General features: G+C 37.3%; 1 protein-coding gene across 1 annotated transcript in view; it reads left to right on the forward strand.

Moving 5' to 3' along the window:
• The window catches only part of KLHL8 (kelch like family member 8), a 71146-nt gene that overhangs the window by 15049 nt on the left and 32747 nt on the right, over positions 1-23350 (forward strand). The window contains exon 2 of the mRNA XM_037030526.1: positions 16337-16698. Within this exon, the coding sequence (XP_036886421.1) occupies positions 16486-16698 (213 nt within the window). The 5' untranslated portion in view covers positions 16337-16485. The remainder of the gene's footprint in view (positions 1-16336; positions 16699-23350) is intronic.

A 23350-nucleotide genomic window follows, 5' to 3' on the forward strand; every position in this document is an offset into this window, starting at 1 on the left:
CTATATCTATATTTGGGGTGGGAGAAGCACCCAACTCACAAAGGTCATATTGATTTGGTCACTCCTAACCCAGGTTCATCATGTGCACAAGGTACATAGATAATGTTAAGAAATAGCCTTCTCAAAGAATTCACACTGTATTAAGTACAGAAGTCTAAAGCACAAATAAAGACAAGACAATGAATGAGTTAGAGAAGTACAAAGTACTATGTGGAGTCATAGAAGAGAGATCACATCCCATTGGGAGAATTTAGAGAAGGCTTTGTGAAACAAGCATTATTTAAGCTGGGTCTTTATATCATTCCTCCACATAGAATGGTGTGAGTACTCAAATACGTGTTTGATGAAATCAGAATCGTGAAGTCTGTGATATAGTCCAAAAGAATGGACTTTAATCAGAGCTGAATTGAAACCCTAGCTCTCACCATTTTCTACCAATGTGACTGGGCAAGTCAGGGATGTTTAGGCCATCTGTAATGTAGTTGTGATGCTTAAATTAGTATATGTAAGATTTCTGGAAAAATATACAGGACATAGTGGTTTAGTAAGTACTCTTTCCCCTCCTTTATGCTAAAAATTAATGGAGGAAAAGACTGGTTGGTAGGCTGGAGTCAGAGCAAGGATGGTTTTGAATGCCAGGATAAACTGTTTGAACTACATATGGTAAGCAGTACGGAAGTGAAATCTAGAGCTAGATATATCTGGCAGTGTTGCCCTTGATCGATGTATAGAGATGGGAGGAAAGGGCATGATGATTGCTTATAGAGGCTATTATAATTCAGGCAAGAGATACGGGTCTGAAGGGTCTGAATTAAGAGTTCAGTGAGAGTGGGAAAAAGGAATGGAATAGGCAAGAGAATTTCCCAGGTAAAAATCAGGGGAATTACAACTGATAGGCTGCGTTACGTTGAGAAAAGATATGTACTTCTAGCCAAGATGGAGGCATATATAAATAAATAAATAGTGTGTGTGTGTGTATACTTCCTTGCACAACCAAAAGAAGGACAACAACAAATTTAAAAACAAAAATAACCAGAACTGCCAGAAAATCAAACTGTATGGAAATCTGACAACCAAGGAGTTAAAGAAGAAACATTTATCCAGACTGGTAGAAGGGGCGGAGACAAGCAGCCAGGATAGATAGGACTCACAGCAAGGCGGTGACTGGCAGATCTTGTGGCCCCACATTTGCATGCAGATAAACATGGAGGAACAATTGGGGAGGCACACCGAGCAACCCAGGGTTCAAGTGAGGGGAAAATAAAGCCTCAAAACCTCTCACTGACAAAACCTATCAGGGTTGCAGTGGCAGGAGAAACTCCCAGCCTCACAGGAAAGTTCATTGGAGAGACCCACAAGGTCTTAAAACATACACAAAACCACCCACCTGGAAATGAGCACCAAAAGGGCCCAATTTGCTCATGGGTAGCAAAGGAAGCAACTGAAAGGCTGCCAAAGCCAAGCAAGTGACATTGTTCCCTGTATACCCCTCCCTCACATACAGTGCCACATACAGTAATGTGGGTTGCCCCACACTAGTGAATACATAAGGCTCCACCCCTGCTATATAACAGGTGCACTGAGACAAAAATTATGGCCCAAATGAATAAACAGATCAAAGCTCCAGCAAAATACAACCAAGTGATGAAGAGATAACCAACCTATCAGATGCAGAGTTCAAAATGCTGGTAATCACAATGCTCACAGAAAAGGTTGAGTATGGTCACAAAATAGAGGAAAAAGAAAAGACTATGCAAAGTGAAATAAAGGAAAATGTATAGGGAACCAACAATGATGGGAAGGAGACCAGTACTCAAATCAACAGTTTGTAGCAGAAGGAAGAAACAAACATTCAACCAGAACAGACTGAAGAAAGAAGAATTCAAAAAAAATGAAGAGAGGCTTAGGAACCTCTGGGACAACTTTAAATATTCCAACATCCAAATCATAGGGGTGCCCAAAGGAGATGAGGGAGAGCAAGAAATTGAAAACTTATTTGAAAACATAATGAAGGAGAACTTCCCTAATATGGCAAAGGAAATAGACTTCCAGGAAGTCCAAGAAGCTCAGAGACTCCCAAAGAAGTTGGACCCAAGGAAGCACACACCAAGGCACATCATAATGGCATTACCCAAGATCAAAGATAAGGAGAGAATCTCAAAAGGAACAAGAGAAAAGGAGGCGGTTACCTACAAAGGAGTTCCCATAAGACTATCAGCTGATTTCTCAAAAGAAACCTTACAGGCAAGAAGAGGCTGAAAAGAAGTATTCAAAGTAATGAAAGGCAAGCACCTATTTCCAAGATTGCTCTATCTAGCAAAGCTATCATTTAGAATGGAAGGTCAGGTAACATGCTTCCCAGATAAGGTCAAATTAGAGGAGTTTACCATTATCAAGCCTTTATTATATGAAGTATTAAAGAGACTTATCTAAGAAAAAGAAGAAGATCAAAACTATGAACAGTAAAATGACCACAAACTCAAAAACTAACAACTAAACCTAAAAAAAGCCCAAAACAACGAACTAAACAAACAAGTAGAACAGGAACAGATTCACAGAAGTGGGTATCAGATGGAGGGTTATCAGCAGGGAGGGGTAGCGTAGAGAATGGGGTAAAAGTTATAGGTAATAAGCATAAATGGTAGGTAAAAATAGACAGGGGAAAGTTAAGAATAGTATAGGAAATGGAGAAGCCAGAGAACTTATGTGTACGACCCATGGACATGAACTAAGGTGGGGAAATGCTGGTTGGGAGCCGGGTGCAGGGAAGAGAATAAACGGGAGAAAACCAGTGGGACAACTATATAGCATAATCAATAAAATATAAAAAATTACTTTAATTTTAAAGCATGGCAAAATTAAAGCCCCCAAACAGAAAAGAGATATGGCTCAGGTTTTGAAATAGGACAGCTGAAGAAATGGTTTTTCACTTGCAGAAGTAAGGGAATTAGAAAGAATGACTGGTTTTAGAGGAGAGAAAATAGGGACCTTGATTTTTTATGTATTTTTGTTGTTGTTTTGTAATTCTATTTCACTTGGGGAATACTGTAAACAGTACTTCAGTGGTTAACAGCACAGGTCTTTGAAGAACTGTTGCCTAGGTATGAATCTGGGCTCCATCACTTGGACTCCACTCTATCTCATTGTGCTCAGTTTCCTTATTTGCAAAAAGGATAAAATAAAAGTAGCTGCCTTATACAGTGGTAGTGAGTATTAAATAATTTAAAATACATAAAGCACTTAAAACAATGGCTGGCAGACATTCGTGTTTTGTGTCATGATGATGATATGATACCATTTTGGATAATGATGATGTTGATACTGATGATATTGTCTGCCCAATATATTGTTCTATGGCTGATTAATCCTTTTACGGATTAGAGTAGTTTGTGATTATATTGCATTTTGTGTCCTTTAAATTTTTATTGTTAATATATTAGAATAAAACTTCCTCTTATTATTTTTATCTTACAGTAAAATTGGACATTTTTGGTGTATAGTACTATGAATTTTAACATATGTATAGATTTGTCTAATTGCCACCAAAATGAGGATATGAAACATTTCTATAATCCCCCCAAACTCCCTTGTTCCAGTTCTTTATAGTCACACCCTACCCTGTCCTCAAACCCCTAGCAACCACTGATCTGTTTTCCATCTCTATGGTTTTGTCCTTTGGAGAATATCATATAAATGGAATCATATAAATATAACCTTTTAAGACTGGTTTATTTCACTCAGCATAATGCCCTTGAGATTCATCCAAGTTGTTTAATATATAAATTTGTTCCTTTTTATTGCTGAGTAGTATTCCATTGTATACGTGTACCATGGTTTGTTTATCCATTCACTTGTTGAAGATTATTTGGATTGTTCCCAGTTTTTGGCAGTTGTAGATAGAGCTGCTATAAATTGCCATGTACTGGTTTTTGTACAAACATAAGTTTAAAAAAATGTTTAATCCTCACCTGAGGATATATTTATTGATTTTAGAGAGAAAGGAAGGGGAGAGAGAGAAAGATCAATGTGAGAGAGAAACATCAATTGGTTGCCTCCCATACACACTCTGTGTGTGTCCCCCTACCCAGATTGAACCTGCAACCTAGGTATGTGCCCTGATCAAGGATCAAACCTGCAACCTTTTGGTGTACAGAACAGCACTCCAACCAATTGAGCCACCTGGCTAGGACCTGAAACATAAGTTTTTATTAATACTTAGGAGTGAGAATGCTGAGTCATAGGGTAAGTTGTATGTATAAGAAACTGATAAATTTTTTTAGAATAGCTGTACCATTTTGTATTCACCAGCAGTATATGAAAATTACATCCTCACTAGCATTTGGTAATGTTAGTATTTTTTTATTTTGGCCATTCTAATAGGTATGCAATGGTATTTCAGTACAATTTTAATTTTTATATCCCTAATGGTGATGATGTTGAACATCTTTTGTGTAGTATTTGCTATCTATATATCTACATTGTTAAAATGTCTTAAGCCTTTTGCCCATATTTTAATAGTAATTTTTTTCTTACTGTAAATTTTGAAAGTTCTTTATATAGGGGTGGGCAAAAGTAGGTTTACAGTTGTTCATATGGAAAATAATACAATACTAAGTAATAATACAAGAATAACCTCCGTGTTTCACATATTCACAACTGTACACCTACTCTTCCCCTCACCTGTATGTTTGGAGTACAAGTCATGTCAGATGTTTTATTTGCAAACATTTTCTCCTCATCTGTACCTTATCTTTTCATTCTTTTACAGTCTTTTTCATAAGAAAAAATTTAAATTAAGATTTGAGGCTGAGGTAAAGTTTCATTTTTTGTAGATGGATGTCCAGTTGCTTCAACAATATTTGTTAAAAGACTATCATTTCTCTATTGCATTGCTTTTATACCTTGTCAAAAATCAATTGGCCATATTTGTGTGGGTCTATTTTTGAAATTTCTAATCTGTTCTTTTGCTATGTGTGTCTATCCCAGTGATTTCAACTGGTATGCCCAAAGAATTTTTAAAACATGCAATACCAGACTATTAGTCAGGGATGCTGACATCTTTTCTTTTAGATTATCAAATTTTTTAAAATGGCAACAGCCAATACAACAATGACCATCTGGTGTGAATGAATCAGAATTATACCTATTTTTTGTCAGATCAGCTAGAAAAAAATTTTTTTGGTGTGCCACAGAATTTTAGTAATTACTTTGCGTGTGCCATGATTAAAAAGGTTGAACTTCCTTGGTCTATCCATTTACCATTGTCACATTGTCATTTTAAACTAAGTTTTTTTATTTCAGAATAAATTTTTAATTTTAAGTATATTTTATTGAGTATATTATTACAGGTGTCAGAATTTTTTGCGCCTTACCCCCTCTACCCAGTACCCCCCTTTCATCCATCAATCCCTTCCTTAGTTCATTTCCATGGATTGTGCATATCAGTTCTTTGCCTACTCAATTTCCTGTTCTGTTCTTAACCTCCCCCTGTCTATTTTGTACCTACCAATTATGTTTCTTAATCCCTGCACCTTTCCCCCCATTTTCTCCCTCCCCCCCAGCTGATAACGTTCCAAATGATCTCCATATCCATGATTCTATTCCTGTTCTGGTTGTTTGCTTACTTTTGTTTTGTTTTGTTTTAGATTCAGTTGTCAATAGTTGTGATTTTGTTGCCTTTTTAATGTTTACAATTTTTACCTTTTTTTCTTAAATAAGTCCCTTTAGCATTTCATGTAATAATGGCTTGGTGATAGTGAATTCCTTTAGCTTTACCTTGTCTTGGTAGCACTTTATCTGTACTTCCCTTCTAAATGATATTTTTGCTGGATAGAGTAATCTTGGATGTAGGTCCTTGTTTTTCATCCCTTTGAATACTTGCAGGCAGTCCCTTCTTGCCTACAAAGTTTCTTTTGGGAAATCCAATGAGAGCCTTTTGGGTATTTTTTTTGTAGGAAACTCTCTGCTTTTCTCTTGCTGCTCTCAAGATTCTCTCTTTATCTTTAACCTTTGGCATTTTAATTATGATGTGTCTTGGTGTGTTCCTCTTTGGGTCTACTTGGGTTTCTGTTTGGGACTGTCTGTTTCCTGGACTTGGATGTCTATTTCGTTTGCCAAATTGGGGACGTTTTCTTTCATTATTTTTTCAAATAAGTTTTGAATTTCTTGTTCTTCCTCCTCTCCTTCTGGTATCTCTATGATTCAGATGTAGGCCCTTTTGGACATGTCCCAGAGTCTTAAACTCTCCTTGTTTTTTTTTTCTTGTTTCTTCATTTTCTTCTGATTGAATGTTTATTTATACTTTCTGTTCCAAATTGTTGATTTGAATCCTGGCTTCCTTCCCTTCACTGTTGGTTCCCTGTGGATTCTTTTAAGTATTTTTTATTGATTATGCTATTACAATTTTCTCCATTTTCCCCCTTTATCCCCCTTCCATCCTGCCCCCCTGGCCCTACAGAATTCCCCCCGTTAGTTCATGTCCATGGGTTGTACATATAAGTTATTACGAGTCCTCTGTTTCCTATAACATTTTTTATCTCTCCCCATCTATTTTATGCCTACCAATTATGCTTCCTCTTCCCTGTACTGTTTCCCTCCTATTCCTCCTTTCTTCCTCCCCACTAAAATCCCTCCATGTGATCTCCATTTCTCTGATTCTGTTCCTGTTGTGGTTGTTTGCTTAGTTTTGTTTTTGTTGTTTTTCTTTTCTTTTAGGTTTGGTTGTTGGTAGTCATGTGTTTGTTGTCATTTTACTGTTCCCATTTTTTATCTTCTTTTTCTTAGATAAGTCCTCTTAGTCTTTCATATAATAATGACTTGGTAATGATGAACTCCTTTAACTTGACCTTATCTGGCAAACACTTTATTTGCCCTTCCATTCTAAATGGAAGCTTTTCTGGATAGAGCAATCTTGGATGTGGGTTCTTGCCCTTCATGATTTCAAATACATCTTTCTAACCCCTTCTTGCCTACAAGGTTTGTTTTGAGAAATCCACTGATAGCCTTACGGGCACTCCTTTGTAGATAATGATAGAGAAAAGCCGCTTTTCCCCTAGCCTAAGAACGCCCCATAGGAGAGTCTAACTTCTGCATTCCACTTCTGTAACCTGCTTCTGCCACGCAGCCAATGAGAGCCACGGCGCCTCAGATATCCCCAAATAAGGAAGTAGACCTAACTTCCGCATTCCGCTTCTGTAACCTGCTTCCGCTATGTAGACAGGAAGGTCCTACAGGTTATAAAAACCCCAGGACCCCTTTGTTTGGGGCTCAGAATTTGGAGATCACTCTCCTGTGGGCCCGTGCACGTAAATAAAGATCGTGCTCCTGAACCCTTGGTGTCTGGTCACTTCATTTTTCTATAACAATAACTCTCTCCCTTTCTCTTGCTTCTTTTAGGATTCTCTATTTATCTTTAATCTTGGGTAACTTAATGATGATGTTCCTTTGTGTGTTCCTCTTCAGATCCAACTTCTTTGGAATTCTGGGCTTCCTGGGCTTCCTAGAAGTCTAGGTTTTCCTTCATTATTTTTTCAAATAAGTTTTCAATTTCTGCTGTTGTTCTTCTCCTTCTGGCACCCCTATAATTCAGATATTGGAACATTTCAGGTTGTCCCAGAGGTTCCTCAGCCTCTCTTCACTTTCTTGGATTCTTGTTTCTACATTCTGTTCCAGTTGGATGTTATTTCTTCCATTCTTCCAAATCATTGATTTGAGTCCTGGTTTCCTTCCTGTCACTGTTGGTTCCCTGAATATTTTGCTTCATTTCATTTTGGGTATCTTTCATTTGCTTCCATTTTTCAACCAAGGTCAATCAGTTCTGTGAGCATTTTTATTACCAAGGCTTTAAATTCTCCATCAGATAGGTTGGCTATCTCCTCATCACTTAGTTCTCTTTCTGAAGTTTTGCCTTATTTCATTTGGGCCCTATTTCTTTGTCTCTTCATACGTGTTAAGTTGTAAGGGGGTGGGGCCTTAGGTATTCACCTGCAGGGCAACCCTCTCTGCTTTGCAGCAGTGCTATCTGTGGGGGAGGGGCCAGAAGGGGAACAACACAGTTTCCTGACGGTCTATAGCACACTTTCCAATGTACTCTTGTGGGACTGGGACTTCCTTTAGATGAGGCAACCCTGCCCTAATCCACAGTCAGCTCTGAAGGTCAGTTTCACCTTTAGCAAGCTCTGCCCACCCAGTCCTCTGCCTCACCTTGGTTTTTCTGAGCTGCCTGGCCTGTGCAGTCCACTGCCTTGCCGGTCTAGTTGTTCTGGCTATTTCTTTAATTTCTTGGTTGTCAGAGTTCCATGCAGTTTGATTTTCTGGTGCTTCTGGTTATTTAAGGATTTTAGATTGGTTGTTATCCTCCTTTTGTTTGTTCGAGGAGGCAAAGGGTTTCTACCTTCCCCTTCATATTGGCTGGAACCTCAGATTTCCTTTATTTCACTTAGTGTAACCTTCATTTCTTCCTTTGTGCTATTGCCACACTCAGTAAATTCTTTGAGCATCCTGACCACCATTGTTCTGAAGTCTTTATCTGGTTGGTTGCTGTCTCTTTTTCATTTATTTCTTTTTCTGGGGTTTTGTTCTTTTCTTTCATTTGAGCTATATTTCTTTGTGTCCTCAATATGGCAGTCTCCCTATGTTTGTTCCTGTGTATTAGCTGCTTTGGCTCCCTGTCTTAGTAACATGGCCTATTGTTCCAAAGGCATCTTTAATTTTGTGGGTCAGAGCCTTAGGTCATCACCAGGATGGACCAACCCACTTCACCACTTTGTGGCTCTTTGTGGGGGCAGGTGGGCTTGGAGAGGGAACTGTACCATTGCCTGGCTTCTGGAGGTTTGCCTGGAACTTGACCAATTTCCAGTCACTTCACTCACTCCCTGTACGTACCTGGCACCTTTCCAGCTGTTGCCCTTTTGTTGAATTCCAGAGGGGTGGAATGTTTCAAGACATTGCAGGTCCTTTCATGTGGGTATGTTTCAAGACCATGCACGTCCTTTAAGTGGAGTTTCCTGAAAATGTGGCAGTTTCTTCCACTGTCCCAACCCCCACAGCCAGAAGTAATGGGGATTTAGGTTCGTTCCCTTTGCTGGAACCCTGGGCTGTGTAGTCTGCCCTGGGTCTGGGATCACTTACTACTAAGGTATCCACCCTGATTTTTATTTACCACATGTGAATGTGGGACCACATATGCACGTTCCACCACTGCCTCTCTGTGCAACTACACATCTTGCTTCTCTGCCCCATCTCCACGTCTCTGTTCTCCTACTCATCTGGATGAATATGGCTTCTTTAAATCCTTGGTTGTTGGACTTCCGTACAGTTCAATTTTCTGACAGGTCTGGTGTTATTTGTCTGGAGATTTAGTTGTAATTCTTTTTAAATTATATCTTATTGATTATGCTATTACAGTTCCTGAACTTTCCCACTTTGCCCCTCTCCATCCAGCATTCCCTACTCCCTCAGGCAATCCCCACACCCATCCATTGTTCACACCCAAGGGTCACGTATGTGAGGTCTTTGGCTACTCCATTTCCTATGCTGTACTTTACAGCCCCATGGCTATTTTGTAACTATTTATACTTCTTAATACCCTTACCTCTTCACGTATTCTCCCCTTCACCCCTCCCATCTGGCAACCTTCCTGTAACTAACTTCTTTTCACTCTCTTTATCTTTAACCTTTGGCCTTTTAATAATGTCCACAGTCTTGGACTGGGCCTCTTTGCCTCCATCATAATTGGGACTTTCTGCATTTCCTTGGCTTGCATATCTGTTTTCTTCACCAAATTAGGGCAATTTCCTTTCACTATATATTTTTTGATGGAGTTCCAATTTCTTTCTCATCTCCTTTGGGCACCCCTGTGAGGCAAATATTGGACCACTTCAAGTTGTCCCAGAGTCTGTTTATGCTATGCTCATTTTTTCAGATTATTTTCAGGTTTTTTCAGATTTGAAATCTACAGCTAGTATTGTAGAACTGTTGATTTCTCTCTTCAGTTCTGTTAGTTATTGCTTCATATATTTTCATAATGTGTCATTATACATGTAAATGTTATTTTTTTTCTTCTTGCTTTATTTAATCTTTATGTCTTAAGACATTTTTTAATTTAAAATCTTATTTTGACTGATAGTAGTATAGTCATTTCTGATCTCTTTTGGTTACTATTTGCATGGAATATTTTTTTAATGAGTAATTTTATGGTACTTTTTCCCCATTACCATTTAGTCCACTTATGTCCTCCTTCCCCCTACAATCACCACACTTTTGTCCATTTCCATGAGTTCCTTTTTGCTCAATCCCTTCACCCAGTAACCCCTACCCCAGACCTGTCATCCTGCTCTCTATCTATGAGTCTGTCTCTATGTTGCCTGTTAGTTCAGTTTGTTCATTAGATTCCACAATATGAGTGAAATCATATGGTATGTCTCTTTCTCTGACTGGCTTATTTCACTTAGCATAATGTTCTCCAGGTCCATTCATATTGCTGCGAGGGTAAAATTTTCTATTTTATAGCCAAGTAGTATTCTATTGTGTAAATGTCCCATACTTGTTTTACCAGCTCATCTACTGATGAACACTTGGGTTGCTTCATATCTTGATGATTTTATTTGTTTTTTTTTAAGATTTTATTTATTTATCTTTAGAGGGGAAGGAGAGAGGGAGAGAAACATCAATGTATGGTTGCCTTTTGTGCGTCCCCTGCTGGGAGTTGGCCGGCAGGGAACTGGACTACAACCCAGGCATGTGCCCTGACTGGGAATCGAACCGCAATCCTCTGGTTCGCAGGCCCGCGCTCAATCCACTGAGCTACACCAGCCAGGGCATATCTTGATGATTTTAAATAATGCTGCAGTGAACATAGGAGTGCTTATGTACTTCCAAATTAGTGTTTTGGGTTCCTTTGGATGTATTTCCAGAAGTGGGATTGCTGTGTTGAGGGGTAGATCCATTTTTAATTTTTTGAGGTATCTCCATACTGCTTTCAACAGTGGCTGCACCAATCTGAATTCCCACCAAAGTGCTAAAGGGTTCCCCCCTTTGCCACATCTTCACCACACTTGTTGCTGATTTGTTGATTTGTTGATATTGGCCATTCTGTACAGGTGTGAGGATATCTATCACATTGCGGCTTTAATTGGCTTTTCTCTGATGACTAATGATGTTGAGCATTTTTTCATAAGTCTGTTGGCTATCTGAATGTCCTCTTTGGAGAAGTGTACAGGTCCTTTGCTCATTTTTTAATTGGGTTGTTTGTTTTTTTTTCGTGTTGAGCTTTATGAGTTCTTTATAAATTTTGAGTATTAACCCCTTCTCAGATGTATTGGTGAACATGTTCTCCCATTCTGTGGATTTTCTTTTTATTTTTTTATGACTTTTTTTGCTGTGCAAAACCTTTTTAGTTTGATATATTTCCACTTGTTAATTTTTCTTATTTTTTCCCTTGCCTAAGGAGATACAGGTGATAAAATATTGCTACAAGTGATGTTCAATATTTTGCTGCCTATGTTTCTTCTATGATTTTTATGGTTTGGGGCCTAATATTTAAATCTTTAATCCATTTTGAATTTATTCTTGTGTGTGGTGTAAGTAGGTGGTCTAGTTTTATTTTTCTGCATGTATCTGTCCAATTCTTTTTGTACCATTTATTGAATAAACTGTGTTTAACCCATTGTAAGTGCTTGCTTCATCTGTCAAAAATTAATTGATTATAAAGGTGTGGGTATATTTCTGCACTCTTTCTGTTCCATTGATCTGTGTGTCTATTTTTATGCCATTACCATGCTTTTTTGATTACTATGGCCTTATAGCATAGTTTGATATTAGGAAGTGTGATTCCTCCAACTTTGTTCTTCTTTGTCAGGATCTCTGTTGCTATGCAGGGCTCTTTGTGGTTCCATGTAAATTTTTAAATTATTTGTTCTAGTTCTGGGAAATACGTCATTAGAATCTTGATAGGAATCATGTTGCATGTATAGATTGCTTTGGGTAATAGGGACATTTTAGTGATGTTAATCCTTCCTATTCATGAACACAGTATGTGCTTCCACTTGTACTTTCTTCAGTGTCTTGTAATTTTCCAAATACAGGTCTTTTGCACCTTTGGTTAGGTTTATTCCTAGGTATTCTTTTTGAAGCAATTGTGGATGGGCTTGTTTTCATAATTTACCTTTCTATTAGTTTGCTATTGGCATATAAAAGTGCAGCTGATTTCTGGATATTAATTTTGTATCCTGCTATTTTGCTGAATTCATTTATCATGTCTAGTAGTTTCTTGGTGGAATCTTTGGGATTCTCTAGTACAGTATCGTATCATTTGGAAATAAAGATAGTTTTACTTCCTCCTTTCCAATTTGGATGCCTTTTATTTCTTCTTCTTGCCTGATTGTTGTTGCTCAGACTTCCAGTATTATTTTTCTTATCATTTCCATTTCAACTTCTGTGTGTCTCTGGATCTAAAGTGAGTCTCTTGTAGACAGCATATACTTACTTGGATTGTGCATTTTTACTCATTCTGCTAATCATTGTTTTGATTGGAGAATTTCATCCATTTATGTTTAAAGTAATTACTAATAAGAAAGGACCTGTGTCATTGTGTATTTGTTTCCTGTATGCCTTATAACCCTTTTGACCCTTATTTCCTGTATTTCTGTCTTTTTTTCATTTAGTTAGGATTTTTTTTATAATGAAATGTTTAAATTCCGAAGACTTCCGCCAAGATGGAGGCATAGGTGGAAACACTGTGCCTTCCCCCACAACCAAGTTTGAATACAACAAAAGTTTTGGAGAACTAGGACACACCCAAAGACCAGAAAACTGAATTATACGGAAGTCCGACAGCTACAAACCATTCAATGGGGACGGTAAGAGAGGCGGAGCCAGCAGCGGAGCTGGGTCCCGCAGGACAGACCTAGGCCTGCAGGCAGCAGGCAGCCCGGAACCAGTCGGGGTGTGGGGCAGACTGACCACGGTCGCACATTCGCGCACAGTGAGATGGACCACGCAGGCCCCAGGGGGCGAACCCAGTGGTGGAGGGCTGATGGCGGTGGCACACTCGCCTGCAGTGGAACGAAACACGTGGGCCTGGTGATGGTGGTGGCTGCAGTGCCGGTGGGGGTCTTGGCAGCAGACGGCAGAGGGAAGCCATTGTCCCTCTTTGACCCCACCCCCACATACAACATCACAACCCAGCAACTGAGTTGCCCTGCTCTGGTGAAAACCTAGGGCTCCGATCCTGCTACTTAACAGGCACAAACAGCCCAAAAGATGGTGCAAGAAGAACTCAAAGTCCCAGAGCCAATAACTCTAAGCGACCAACAGATTGCCAGCCTCTCAGAAGCTCAATTTAAGACACTATTTATCAGGATGCTCACAGAATTGGTAGATTACAGTCACAAATTAGAGGAACATATGAAGGCTAAACTAATTGAAATGAAGGGAGATGCACAGGAAACCAATAGTGATGGAAAGGAAACTGGGACTCAAATCAATGGAATGGACCAGAAGGAAGAACAAAACATCCCACCAGAAAGGAATGAAGAAATGAGAATTCAAAAAAATGAGGAGAGGCTTAGGAACCTCCAGGACATCTTTAAACGTTCCAACATCCGGATTATAGGGGTACCAGAAGGGGGAAAGAAACAGCCACGAGTGGAAAACGTATTTGAACAAATAATAAAGGAGAACTTCCCCAGTCTGGCAAAGGAAATAGACTTCCAGGAAATCCAGGAAGCTCAGAGAGTGCCAAAGAAGTTGGACCCAAGAAGGAACACACCAAGGCACATCATAATTACATTAGCCAAGACCAAAATGAAGGAGAGAATCCTAGAAGCATCAAGGGATAAGGGGACAGTCACCTACAAAGGAGTACCCATCAGACTGTCAGCGGATTTCTCAAAAGAGACCTTCCAGGCAAGAAGGGGCTGGAAAGAAGTATTCCAAGTCATGAAATCCAAAGACCTACAGCCAAGATTGCTTTATCCAGCAAAACTTTCATTTAGAATGGAAGGACAGATAAAGTGCTTCTCAGATAAGGTCAAGTTCAAGAAGTTCATCATCACCAAGCCCTTATTATATGAAATGCTAAAGGGACTTATATAAGAAAAAGAAGATAAAAAAATATGAACAGTGAAAGGACAGCAAACACACAGTTATTAACAACCACACCTAAAACAAAAGCAAACCAAGAGGACAGCTAGATCAGGAGTGGAACCATAGAAATGAAGAACACATGGAGGGTTAGAAACAGGGGAGTGGGAGGAGGAGAAGGGGGGAGAAGGCACAGAAAATAGCATAGATGGTAGGTAGAAAAATAGATAGGGGGAGGGCGAGAATAGTGGGGGAAATATAGAATCTGAAGAAATTGAGACACGTGGTTATAAACTAAGGGGGGAGAATGGTTGGGGAGGGACTGTGCGGGTGGAGGGGAATGAAGGGGGGAATAGAACAACTGTAATGGTATAATCAATAAAATATATTAAAAAAAAGAAATGTTTAAATTCCTTTATTTCCTTTGGTGTATATTCTATGGGTATTTTCTTTGTTGTGTTCATGGGGATTACATTTAATATCCTGAAGTTATAATACTCTAATTTAAATTTATACCAGCTTAACTTCAGAAACTCTAAAGTTAGTATATAGAAACTGATTTTTTATAGCTCCATCTCTATCCCTTTCCATTGTTGATCTCATCAAAGCACATCTCTTTATATAAATATAAACTAAAATTTTTTAAATTATTTTTTAATTTAAATCTTATTTTGTACTTCTTTTAAGTTATTTTCTTAAATTATGTGTGAAACAATATTTGACCTTACAAACCAAAGTTATAGTTAATGGTAGGTTTTGCATTAAAAAATTTTTAGAAATGAATTACTTTCTGAAATCATGCAGAGAAAAAATATAGTTTCAAACTATTCTTATAATAATTCTAGCTTTTATAATTACTCATGTATTTACTTTTATTGAGATATTTATTTCTCCTATGGCTTTGAGTTAGTGTCTAGTATTCTTTTTTTTTAATGTTTTATTTATTTATTTATTTTTAGAGAGAGGGGAAGGGAAGAAGAAAGAGAGTTAGAGAAACATCAGTGTATGGTTGCCTCTCACGTGGCCCCTACTGGAAACCTGGCCTGCAACCTAGGCATGTGCCCTGACTGGGAATCGAACCAGCGAGCCTTTCATTCACAGCCTGTGCTCAATCCACTGAGCTACACCAGCCAGGGCTCTTTCTTTTTTTCTTTTTTTTTAAATTGGGATTTTTTCTATTTATCCCACTTGTGCCCCCACCCCCCACAACCACCAAACTTGTCCATATCCATAATTCCTTTTTTCTTTTTGCTCAAATCCTCCACCCCTACCCGCAGAACAGTCAGCCTGCTATCTATAAGTCTGTCTCTGTTTTGCTTGTTAGTTCAGTGTTCATTATATTCCACATATGGGTGAAATTATATGGTATTTGTCTTTCTCTGACTGGCTTATTTCACTTAGCATGATGTTCTGTTTAGGAACAGCATTCAGCAGTCAGAGGACAGGGTCTTTTTGTCCACCATGGCTCCTGCAAGTTGTGTGCAAGCTGCTCCAGGAACACATGCCCAGCTGCTTGCCACATGACTGGGGTTGTGGGATGGACAGCTGCCACCATACTCTAGGAGCTGAAATTGACAAAACCATAATTTACTATCCATGTCTTCTCGTGGAAGTTGCAAGCCTTCAACACTCAAGTTCCAAAATAGTTTCTTCAGACAGTTTCTGCCACTGCAGTTGTTATCTAGGTGGGAAGACAAATTCCTGGTGCTTTCTATTTCACCTTCTTCCCAGAATTTTCAAAATAGATTTTAAAGGAGTTTCTTCACTTAAACAAAATACAGTTCACCCTTCAAAACATGGGCTTGACCCATTTGGGTCCACTTATATGCAGATGTTTTATAGTCAGCACTTTGGATCCATGGGGTTCACATCCGCAAATTCAGTGAGCCCTGGATCAAAAGCAGTGTTTTCTCATTCTCAGCCATGGATAGCCAACGATACAGTTCCAATTGTGAATCGAAAATACTGTTTTTGATCTGTGATGGGTTGAATCCATGAATGCAAAAGGCCAACTGTAGAATTATATGTGGATTTTCAACTGCACTTAAGGGTGGTGCCACTAACCCCCTCTGCGTTGTTCAAGGGTCATGTGTGTTTTGCTGATGTAGTTTATGGGACATGTAGCACAAGATCTCCAAAGTTACTGTTATTTTTTCATTCATATAGTATTTTTACATATATAGCATTGGTAAACTATAGTTATTATTGAATTTTTTTATTTGTTTCTATGTGTGTTTTGTTGTTCATTTTTCAGTTTCAGAAAACTGGATAATGGCAGTTGAGTGAGTTTAAAACTGTCTGAAGCTTAGTGGGTGCATCTACCTTCTGCTTTTGCCCTACTGTTTACAAGAGAATAAATGGGGTGTTTGAGAAGACAGCGCTGTTAAAGGAAGAGTGTTGCAAATGGCTTCAGAACCCATGAATGCAAAACAAAGTAGGAGTCACTTCACAAAGGGAAAAAGGCAACAGCACCAGCAAATAAAGAATAGATCTTCTGTTGGTGATGGTGATGGAGAAGAGTCCTTTATCTTTGAAGCACATGAAGCTTGGAGAGATTTTCATGGGTCTCTTCTTCGGTTTTATGAAAATGGAGAGCTCTGTGATGTCACACTAAAGGTGAGACTTTTCTTTTTTTAGTTTTCTCATTCTCTTTAGCAGGGGTGTCCAACCTTTTGTCATCTCTGGGCCACACTGGAAGAAGAATATTTGTCTTGGGCCACACATTAAATATATTGTAACACATAATCACAAAAAAATACCATGTTATAAGTGAATTTGTGATTTTGTGTTGGGCCACATTCATAGCCATCCTGAGCCTCATGCAGCACATGGGTCACAGGTTGGAAACTCCTGCCTTTAGAGTATTATAGAAAACGATGATTTGTATCACCATATAGGCAAATTTTTGGTGTTGTACTTATTGTTGTAATCATAATGATTTTAGTCTCAATCCTTTTTGTTGAAGGGGAAGGAATATAAGGGAGGGTAAGTGAAGGGAAATTAGCGTAATGTGGTGGATGGTCATTATTTCTTAGTTTAACTCCTGAGAGTTCTAGAATTCCAAAACAACAAATAGTTATTATTAGTAAAATTAACAAATTGTTGTTCACCAGATAAGCTATTAAGTTGTGAATTTAAAAACTTGATGCATTCACTTACTCTTGATTTTAGTTAGAAGACAGGAATTCTTGGTTGTTTACTCAATTACACTAATGTTTTACTCATGTTCCTATCCTGGTAATTTAATATCTACTTCAGAATGATCATCTGTTAAATGAGATTGTTTATCTGTACCTGATGGTGAAGTAGAGTCTGTTTAACTTGAATGAAAAAGTCTTTAGTAAACTTTAAGTCAGTGAATTATAGGATCATTTTGGTCTGTTACGAAAGACAGTTTTAATAAAATCGGAAAAGTGATCAAGTAGAATGGAAGAGCCTGTGTCCTAATTTTTTTTCATTATTTTTTAAGGTACTTTCTTATTTTTATCTCTCAGTGTAGTATTAAAATTTTTGAGTGGTTCATGTACATCCATGCAGCATTTTTCACATAAGATTTGCCACTTTGGGATCTCTTAGATTTTGCTTTCTGTTCCTGATCAGACAGGTTCTTTGAGTGCATAGCTGTGGGGACCGAAGGTGTTCTTGGAGAATCAGATCAGGATTCAGCAAGTTACAGACTCAGTTACAGTTACAGACTCAGCAAAAGTCTGTAACTGAACACATAAACTTTGAGTTTCAGGCCCTGAAGATCCAGGAGTATAGGGTTCCACTGTGAATAAGTGATCTACAATCTCTTTACTTAAACTGTTAGTGTCCCTAAAATTTCTAGGTCCTAAGATTTTGAGAAGAAAACTATTATATAATTCTACTAGCGCGGTGTGAAATTTAGCAATGTATATATTTTAGTGAAAGAACATGTTGATCCATGTGGTAAATTATGTTTTAATCCCACACAGTTGTTCAACCTTAGCATGATATTCGGTGACCTACACTGGCTTTGGCAAAAATAAAAACTGTAAAACAGATTGTTTGAATTTAATCAATTATCAATTCACATGTCAATATATGCATGAAAAATAATTAAATAAAATATTACTGATTTTATAAATTTTAATTAGATTTTAGAATCATTTTTGCAAGCTACTGCATATTAACTTTGTTAAGTAAAAAGGAAGGATGCAGCCATTTTAGAGCAAGTGATAACTCATAACTTTTCTTTGTTTATTGGGTAGTGTCAGTAATAGGTTAAAGTGAAAACTTCAAAAGAATCTGTAGTGGAAGATGAAAAATACTCTTTGAAGCAGTGACAGAGGTCTTTTAGGAATGAGAAACCTCACTAATGTAAAGGGTCTATCAATTTTTCCTTCAAATGTAAAATTACAATGATGATTAGGTTATTGTGAGGAATAAGAGAATTGAGACGTGTAAAGTCCTTATGACAGTTCTTGGCACATAATAATCAGTATATATCAGCTGTTAGGGTCATTATGTGTACTGTTATACTATTATGTGCACTGTTGTTCCAAAGTTGTTCTGAACTTCTGCTATGGTTTATTCTGTTCCTACCATTAGAAAGAATTACAACTTAATATTTTATCAGGGCTCTTATTGGATTGGTTTCTTTCACATTTCTTCAACTTTTCAGAATTTAATGATCACAGAACAACTAAACTAAATAGGATTATTGATAATTTATAGTGCTTTATTCAACATAAACTTTATTTTTTATATTCAGACAACCTTGAAGATTTTTCCCTGATGTAAATTCTTCTCCTTTCTTTTGTTGTGTTTTCTTTGATCCTTATTGCTTTAGGATGAACATTTTTGGAAAGCAATTATCACAATTTGTTTTATTACTCATATATAAGACTTCAAAATTACAGAGTGAGCACCTGTATTATAAACAACAAATTCATTTAGCCAAATATTTACTAAGGTTTTACACTAACATATGGAGAATATAAATAAATTTGAATAATATTCTGTACTAGCTAGACATAGGCACATACAATGATAACTAGCATACAATTTAGTGATTGTCACTTTTATGTTATTTTACGGAAGCATAGGAGAAAGATCTATTATGTCTGAGAGGTGAGAGGTGATTGGAGAAGCTTCACAAAGGAGATTATATATTAAGGTCACTCCATGGAGAGGCAAAACTTGTTTATATATTATTATGTTTATTATAATAAACATAATTTTATTAGTGAAAAATATTTTAAACTATATCCAGCAGCATTTCTAAAATTATATATGGAGAAAGCCTCTTCAGGGCAACAGTTTGGTTGGTGAAAGGGCAGGAAGAAATTTTCTTGGAGAAGTATTGCATAGCACTTACAATGTTTAGTTTATATGTTATAAATCAACAAGAGTAGCATTTAGAAAAATGCTTTTATTCGTGCTTTACCTAGTTTGAGGAAATGTCATTGTCCTTATGAAAGATCGTAGTTAATTTTGCCTCAGGAGGTAGAGATTATCAGGGTAAACCAGCCCCTTATATTACCTCCTGATTCATCCAATCTGTGTTTTATTTATGCTATTTGGCTTCTCTTTTTTGAAAGTGCACATTTCTGTGATTTTTAAAAAATAAGTGTTTTCTTTTAAAATAAATGGTTTTTAAAAATAAATATAGGATTCTAATATACATTTTCAAGGCTCTACGTGTTATTTGCTATCAAGTAGAATAAGTACTCTGAAAGATTGCAGAAAAAATGTGACCTACGTTATAATATACTTCCGAGAGATAGAAATCTTAACATTATTACCCTTACAGATGTGACAGTTAACTTCCTACTGGAAAAGCAGACATATTGTAATCTCAATAAAAGAGAAATGATAAAGAAGAAAGTAATCCTATATTTAACACTTAAGCATTCTACTTTAAGAAGTCTAGTAAAATGATGATCACTCCATTCAACTAGTTAAGTCAGTATTTTGAATTTTTTCCCATGTTGCTTAGAAGCAGGGTATTTACAATAAAAAGAATTATTAAAAAAGAAAAAAGGAAAGAAATCTCAGGAGAGACCCCTCAAGCCAGAACCACCCATCTAAACTGTTCTCAAATTTGATACCCACAGACTGTATGAGATAATAAATGCTAGTTACTTTTTTAAAGAGGAACATTTAACTCTTTATATTCCTAGATCCTTATTTATTTACCTTCAAAATGCTATCTAAATTATTTCCATTGCATAGATTTTTTAAATGAATTCAGTACAATTAGTTAAGATTGTAGAACAGTAAATGTGGCTAGACATTGTGATATGGTGATCACTGCAAGCTAAGATTATCTTGTGTTTTACATGTTTAACTCTTCCTTGACCGTAGCAATAAAACACTTTTTTGGCTACTCAAGCTCATTAAAATTGGTGAATTATTGAAAAGAGAAGCTATTTACTTTAAAAGGCAAAATTGAAAGGGATTGAACGGAAAAATTGGAATACAATGTTTATAGATGTACATAAAAGGAATCTTGGTTATATAGGGTTTTTTTCCCCCTGCAGTCTTCATTTCTGTTCCACTGTGTATCTTCACTTTTATTTCAGTGTAGTTCTCAAACACTTCAGTTACTATTTATGGCATAATTATAAACATTTCAACCTAATATGCCTTAGTTTTTGTTTTAATGATCTAAAAAAATTTTGGTATGTTTGTAAAATTATTTTTAACAATCTGTGTTAGTGGGATTATATAATTAAGACTTAGAAATGAAATGAACCTGTGTAAAACAATTAGTTTTCAAAAGAATCATTCACAGTATAGCCAGTTTTTAAAAAAGTTTTAAACATAGCTGAAATCATTGCAAGTTTGTTTACTTATCAACATATTGAATATTTAAAACATTTATTGGTTTTGAAATTTTATTTTTTAAAGATTTTTTAAAATTTCTTTTTAGAGTGAGGGGAAGGGAAGGAGAAAGAGAGGGAAGAGAGGGAAAGAAACTTCAGTGTGTGGTTGCCTCTCTCACACCGCCTACCTACAGGGGACCTGTCCTGCAACCCAGGCGTGTGCCCTGACTGGGAATCGAACTGGCTACCCTTTGGTTCACAGGCCTGTTCTCAATCCACTGAGCTACACCATCAAGGGCTGCTTTCCAGTTCTGATGAAGCAGATATTCTCAAACACGGCTGGTAGATAGGTAGTGTTTGAGAAAAACACTGGCTCATTGTTTTTCATGGACAGTTTGGCAGTATGTATTGAGAACTGTAAAAACTTTACAGTTTTTGATTCATTAATTCTGCTTTTCAGATTTTATCTCAAGAAAGTATTCTAAAATGCTGAGAAAATTTTTGTTCTAAGATACTGCTTTTATTTAAAATATGGAAAAATCTAAATGGCTGACATCAGAATGATTAAATAAACTGTGTGCTACACTGTTTAGAATAGTATACAGCCAATAAGAATGAAGCTTATAAAAGTTTTCAGAAACTTGGGAAAGGGAAAACTTAGGAAACAAATTTCAGGACAGTCTCAGTTATGTTTCAGAATGCATAGAAGAAAGTTTGAAGGGACTATACTAGCAAGTTTGTAACTGGGTACAGAATAGAGGTCCCCAAAAATAGCAGAGCATATTCCCCACAAACAACTACTGGGGGGGGAAGGGGAGTGAATGATATGGCATTTAAGATACTTTGCATAACAATGGTAAGTTAATACTTGTGCTGTTATCCAGGGCAAAGGTGTACGTGACTGTAAGAGTGTCTAGTGACCTGTGACATAGCCAGGGGAAGCGGATGCCACTGTGTCACAGGGAACTCTTGCTGTGACTAAAGATGGCAACTGAAAGAAGGTAAAAGATACAGGGGAACTGGCAAAAGTAGCACATCATAGGAGGGCCCAGATATGAGGTCATGTGGGAAGTTCCAGGCCGAGCATTTGAAATAAGAGCAGACTAAAAGAGAAGGGAATTCTGCCATGAGGTCTGAAAGAGAGGAGGAAGAAGCCATACAGAAGGAAAGAGTATCAGGAGCAGGCTGATAGAGCTCTGTGGGGACCTACCTAAACAAGCGTGGATTTGTGGGGGATGCTTGGAGCTGAACCAAACTGTGACTGTGAATGCTGAATTGCAGACTTCTGCTTCTCTAAAGGACTTAAGGAGAAGCCATTCTGTTTGGGGCGTGTGCCTCCCTGGACTCCACCATGACCCAGTGTAACATGGCACATGTTTCCCTGAACCAGTACATGGTGGCTGAGAACAATGTACCCCAGATCTGGAAGGAGAGAGCTACTCCAAGAGTATGGTGACTCTGAAACCCATAAGTGCACATTTCAGAGGGGATAGAGACCTGTTTGCCCAGCTGGCTTAACAGATAAGGATGTGGGGAACTTCTGGGCATGATTTTGACATAGCCATTTGGGGAGTGTGGGATCTGCTGGATCTCATGAGAGAGGAGGGTTCTTAGCAGGAGTGCTCTCAGCCTCCCTGAGGTTGGAATCATGTAAATAAAAACTAATTTCCTTCAACGTTAGTTGTTGGGTCATATATCAGGGTGCCCGGTGGCTGAGCCCTGGTTTGCTTGGTTACTAGTTGACAGTATTTCTTGAGTACATCTTTTTCCTTTTATTTTTATTTTTTTGTGCTTTCTTGGCTTTACACATCAAATATATGCTGTATAGGAGGAGGCGGGAGAAAACTTGAAAAGTAAATGGCCTTTTTATGTAGTATAGGTTCATTTTGCAAGTCAGATCTGATAATAAAATTTTTGATGTTCTTAGTTAATGTTATTTAATTTTATATCATTTTAGTTCATTTTACCTCATAACTCAGTAGAAGATCATTTATATTTTCAAACAGAGTTCTACTTATTTTTTCATATAGTGCTTCTGGTTGGACCTAAATGTGGTATCAACAATTAAAACTAAGGATGCTGGACTCCCCCATCCCCTTCTCCTGTGTTGAAAGGGAGGTGCTTTACCAGTCTAAAGATCATTGTTTCATGTTATTCTGATCCCTACTGGGTAATCTATGGAAAATCACTCAAGATTTTGATTTATAGTTTGTATATTGAGTTTTTATTAAAAATTGGGATAATATTGATATTCTACATATTTCACAAAAGTTTAAGTTTGACATGTTTTTCCTTTGAGCATCTTGAATTATTCATATGTTCACTCAACAGATTTTTAGAAAAGAATATAAATTAGAAAGTTTACTAGCATCAATGACATATAATATAGTATCTATATCATTTTAAGTTGTATAGTGATGTCTATATTTTGTAGTTTGTGTATTTTTCACCTAATTTGAAACATCTAGTCTACAGAC

This window comes from Sturnira hondurensis, unplaced genomic scaffold, assembly GCF_014824575.4.
Source record: "Sturnira hondurensis isolate 20B ecotype Veracruz unplaced genomic scaffold, ASM1482457v3 Scaffold0001721, whole genome shotgun sequence".
NCBI lineage: Eukaryota > Metazoa > Chordata > Mammalia > Chiroptera > Phyllostomidae > Sturnira > Sturnira hondurensis.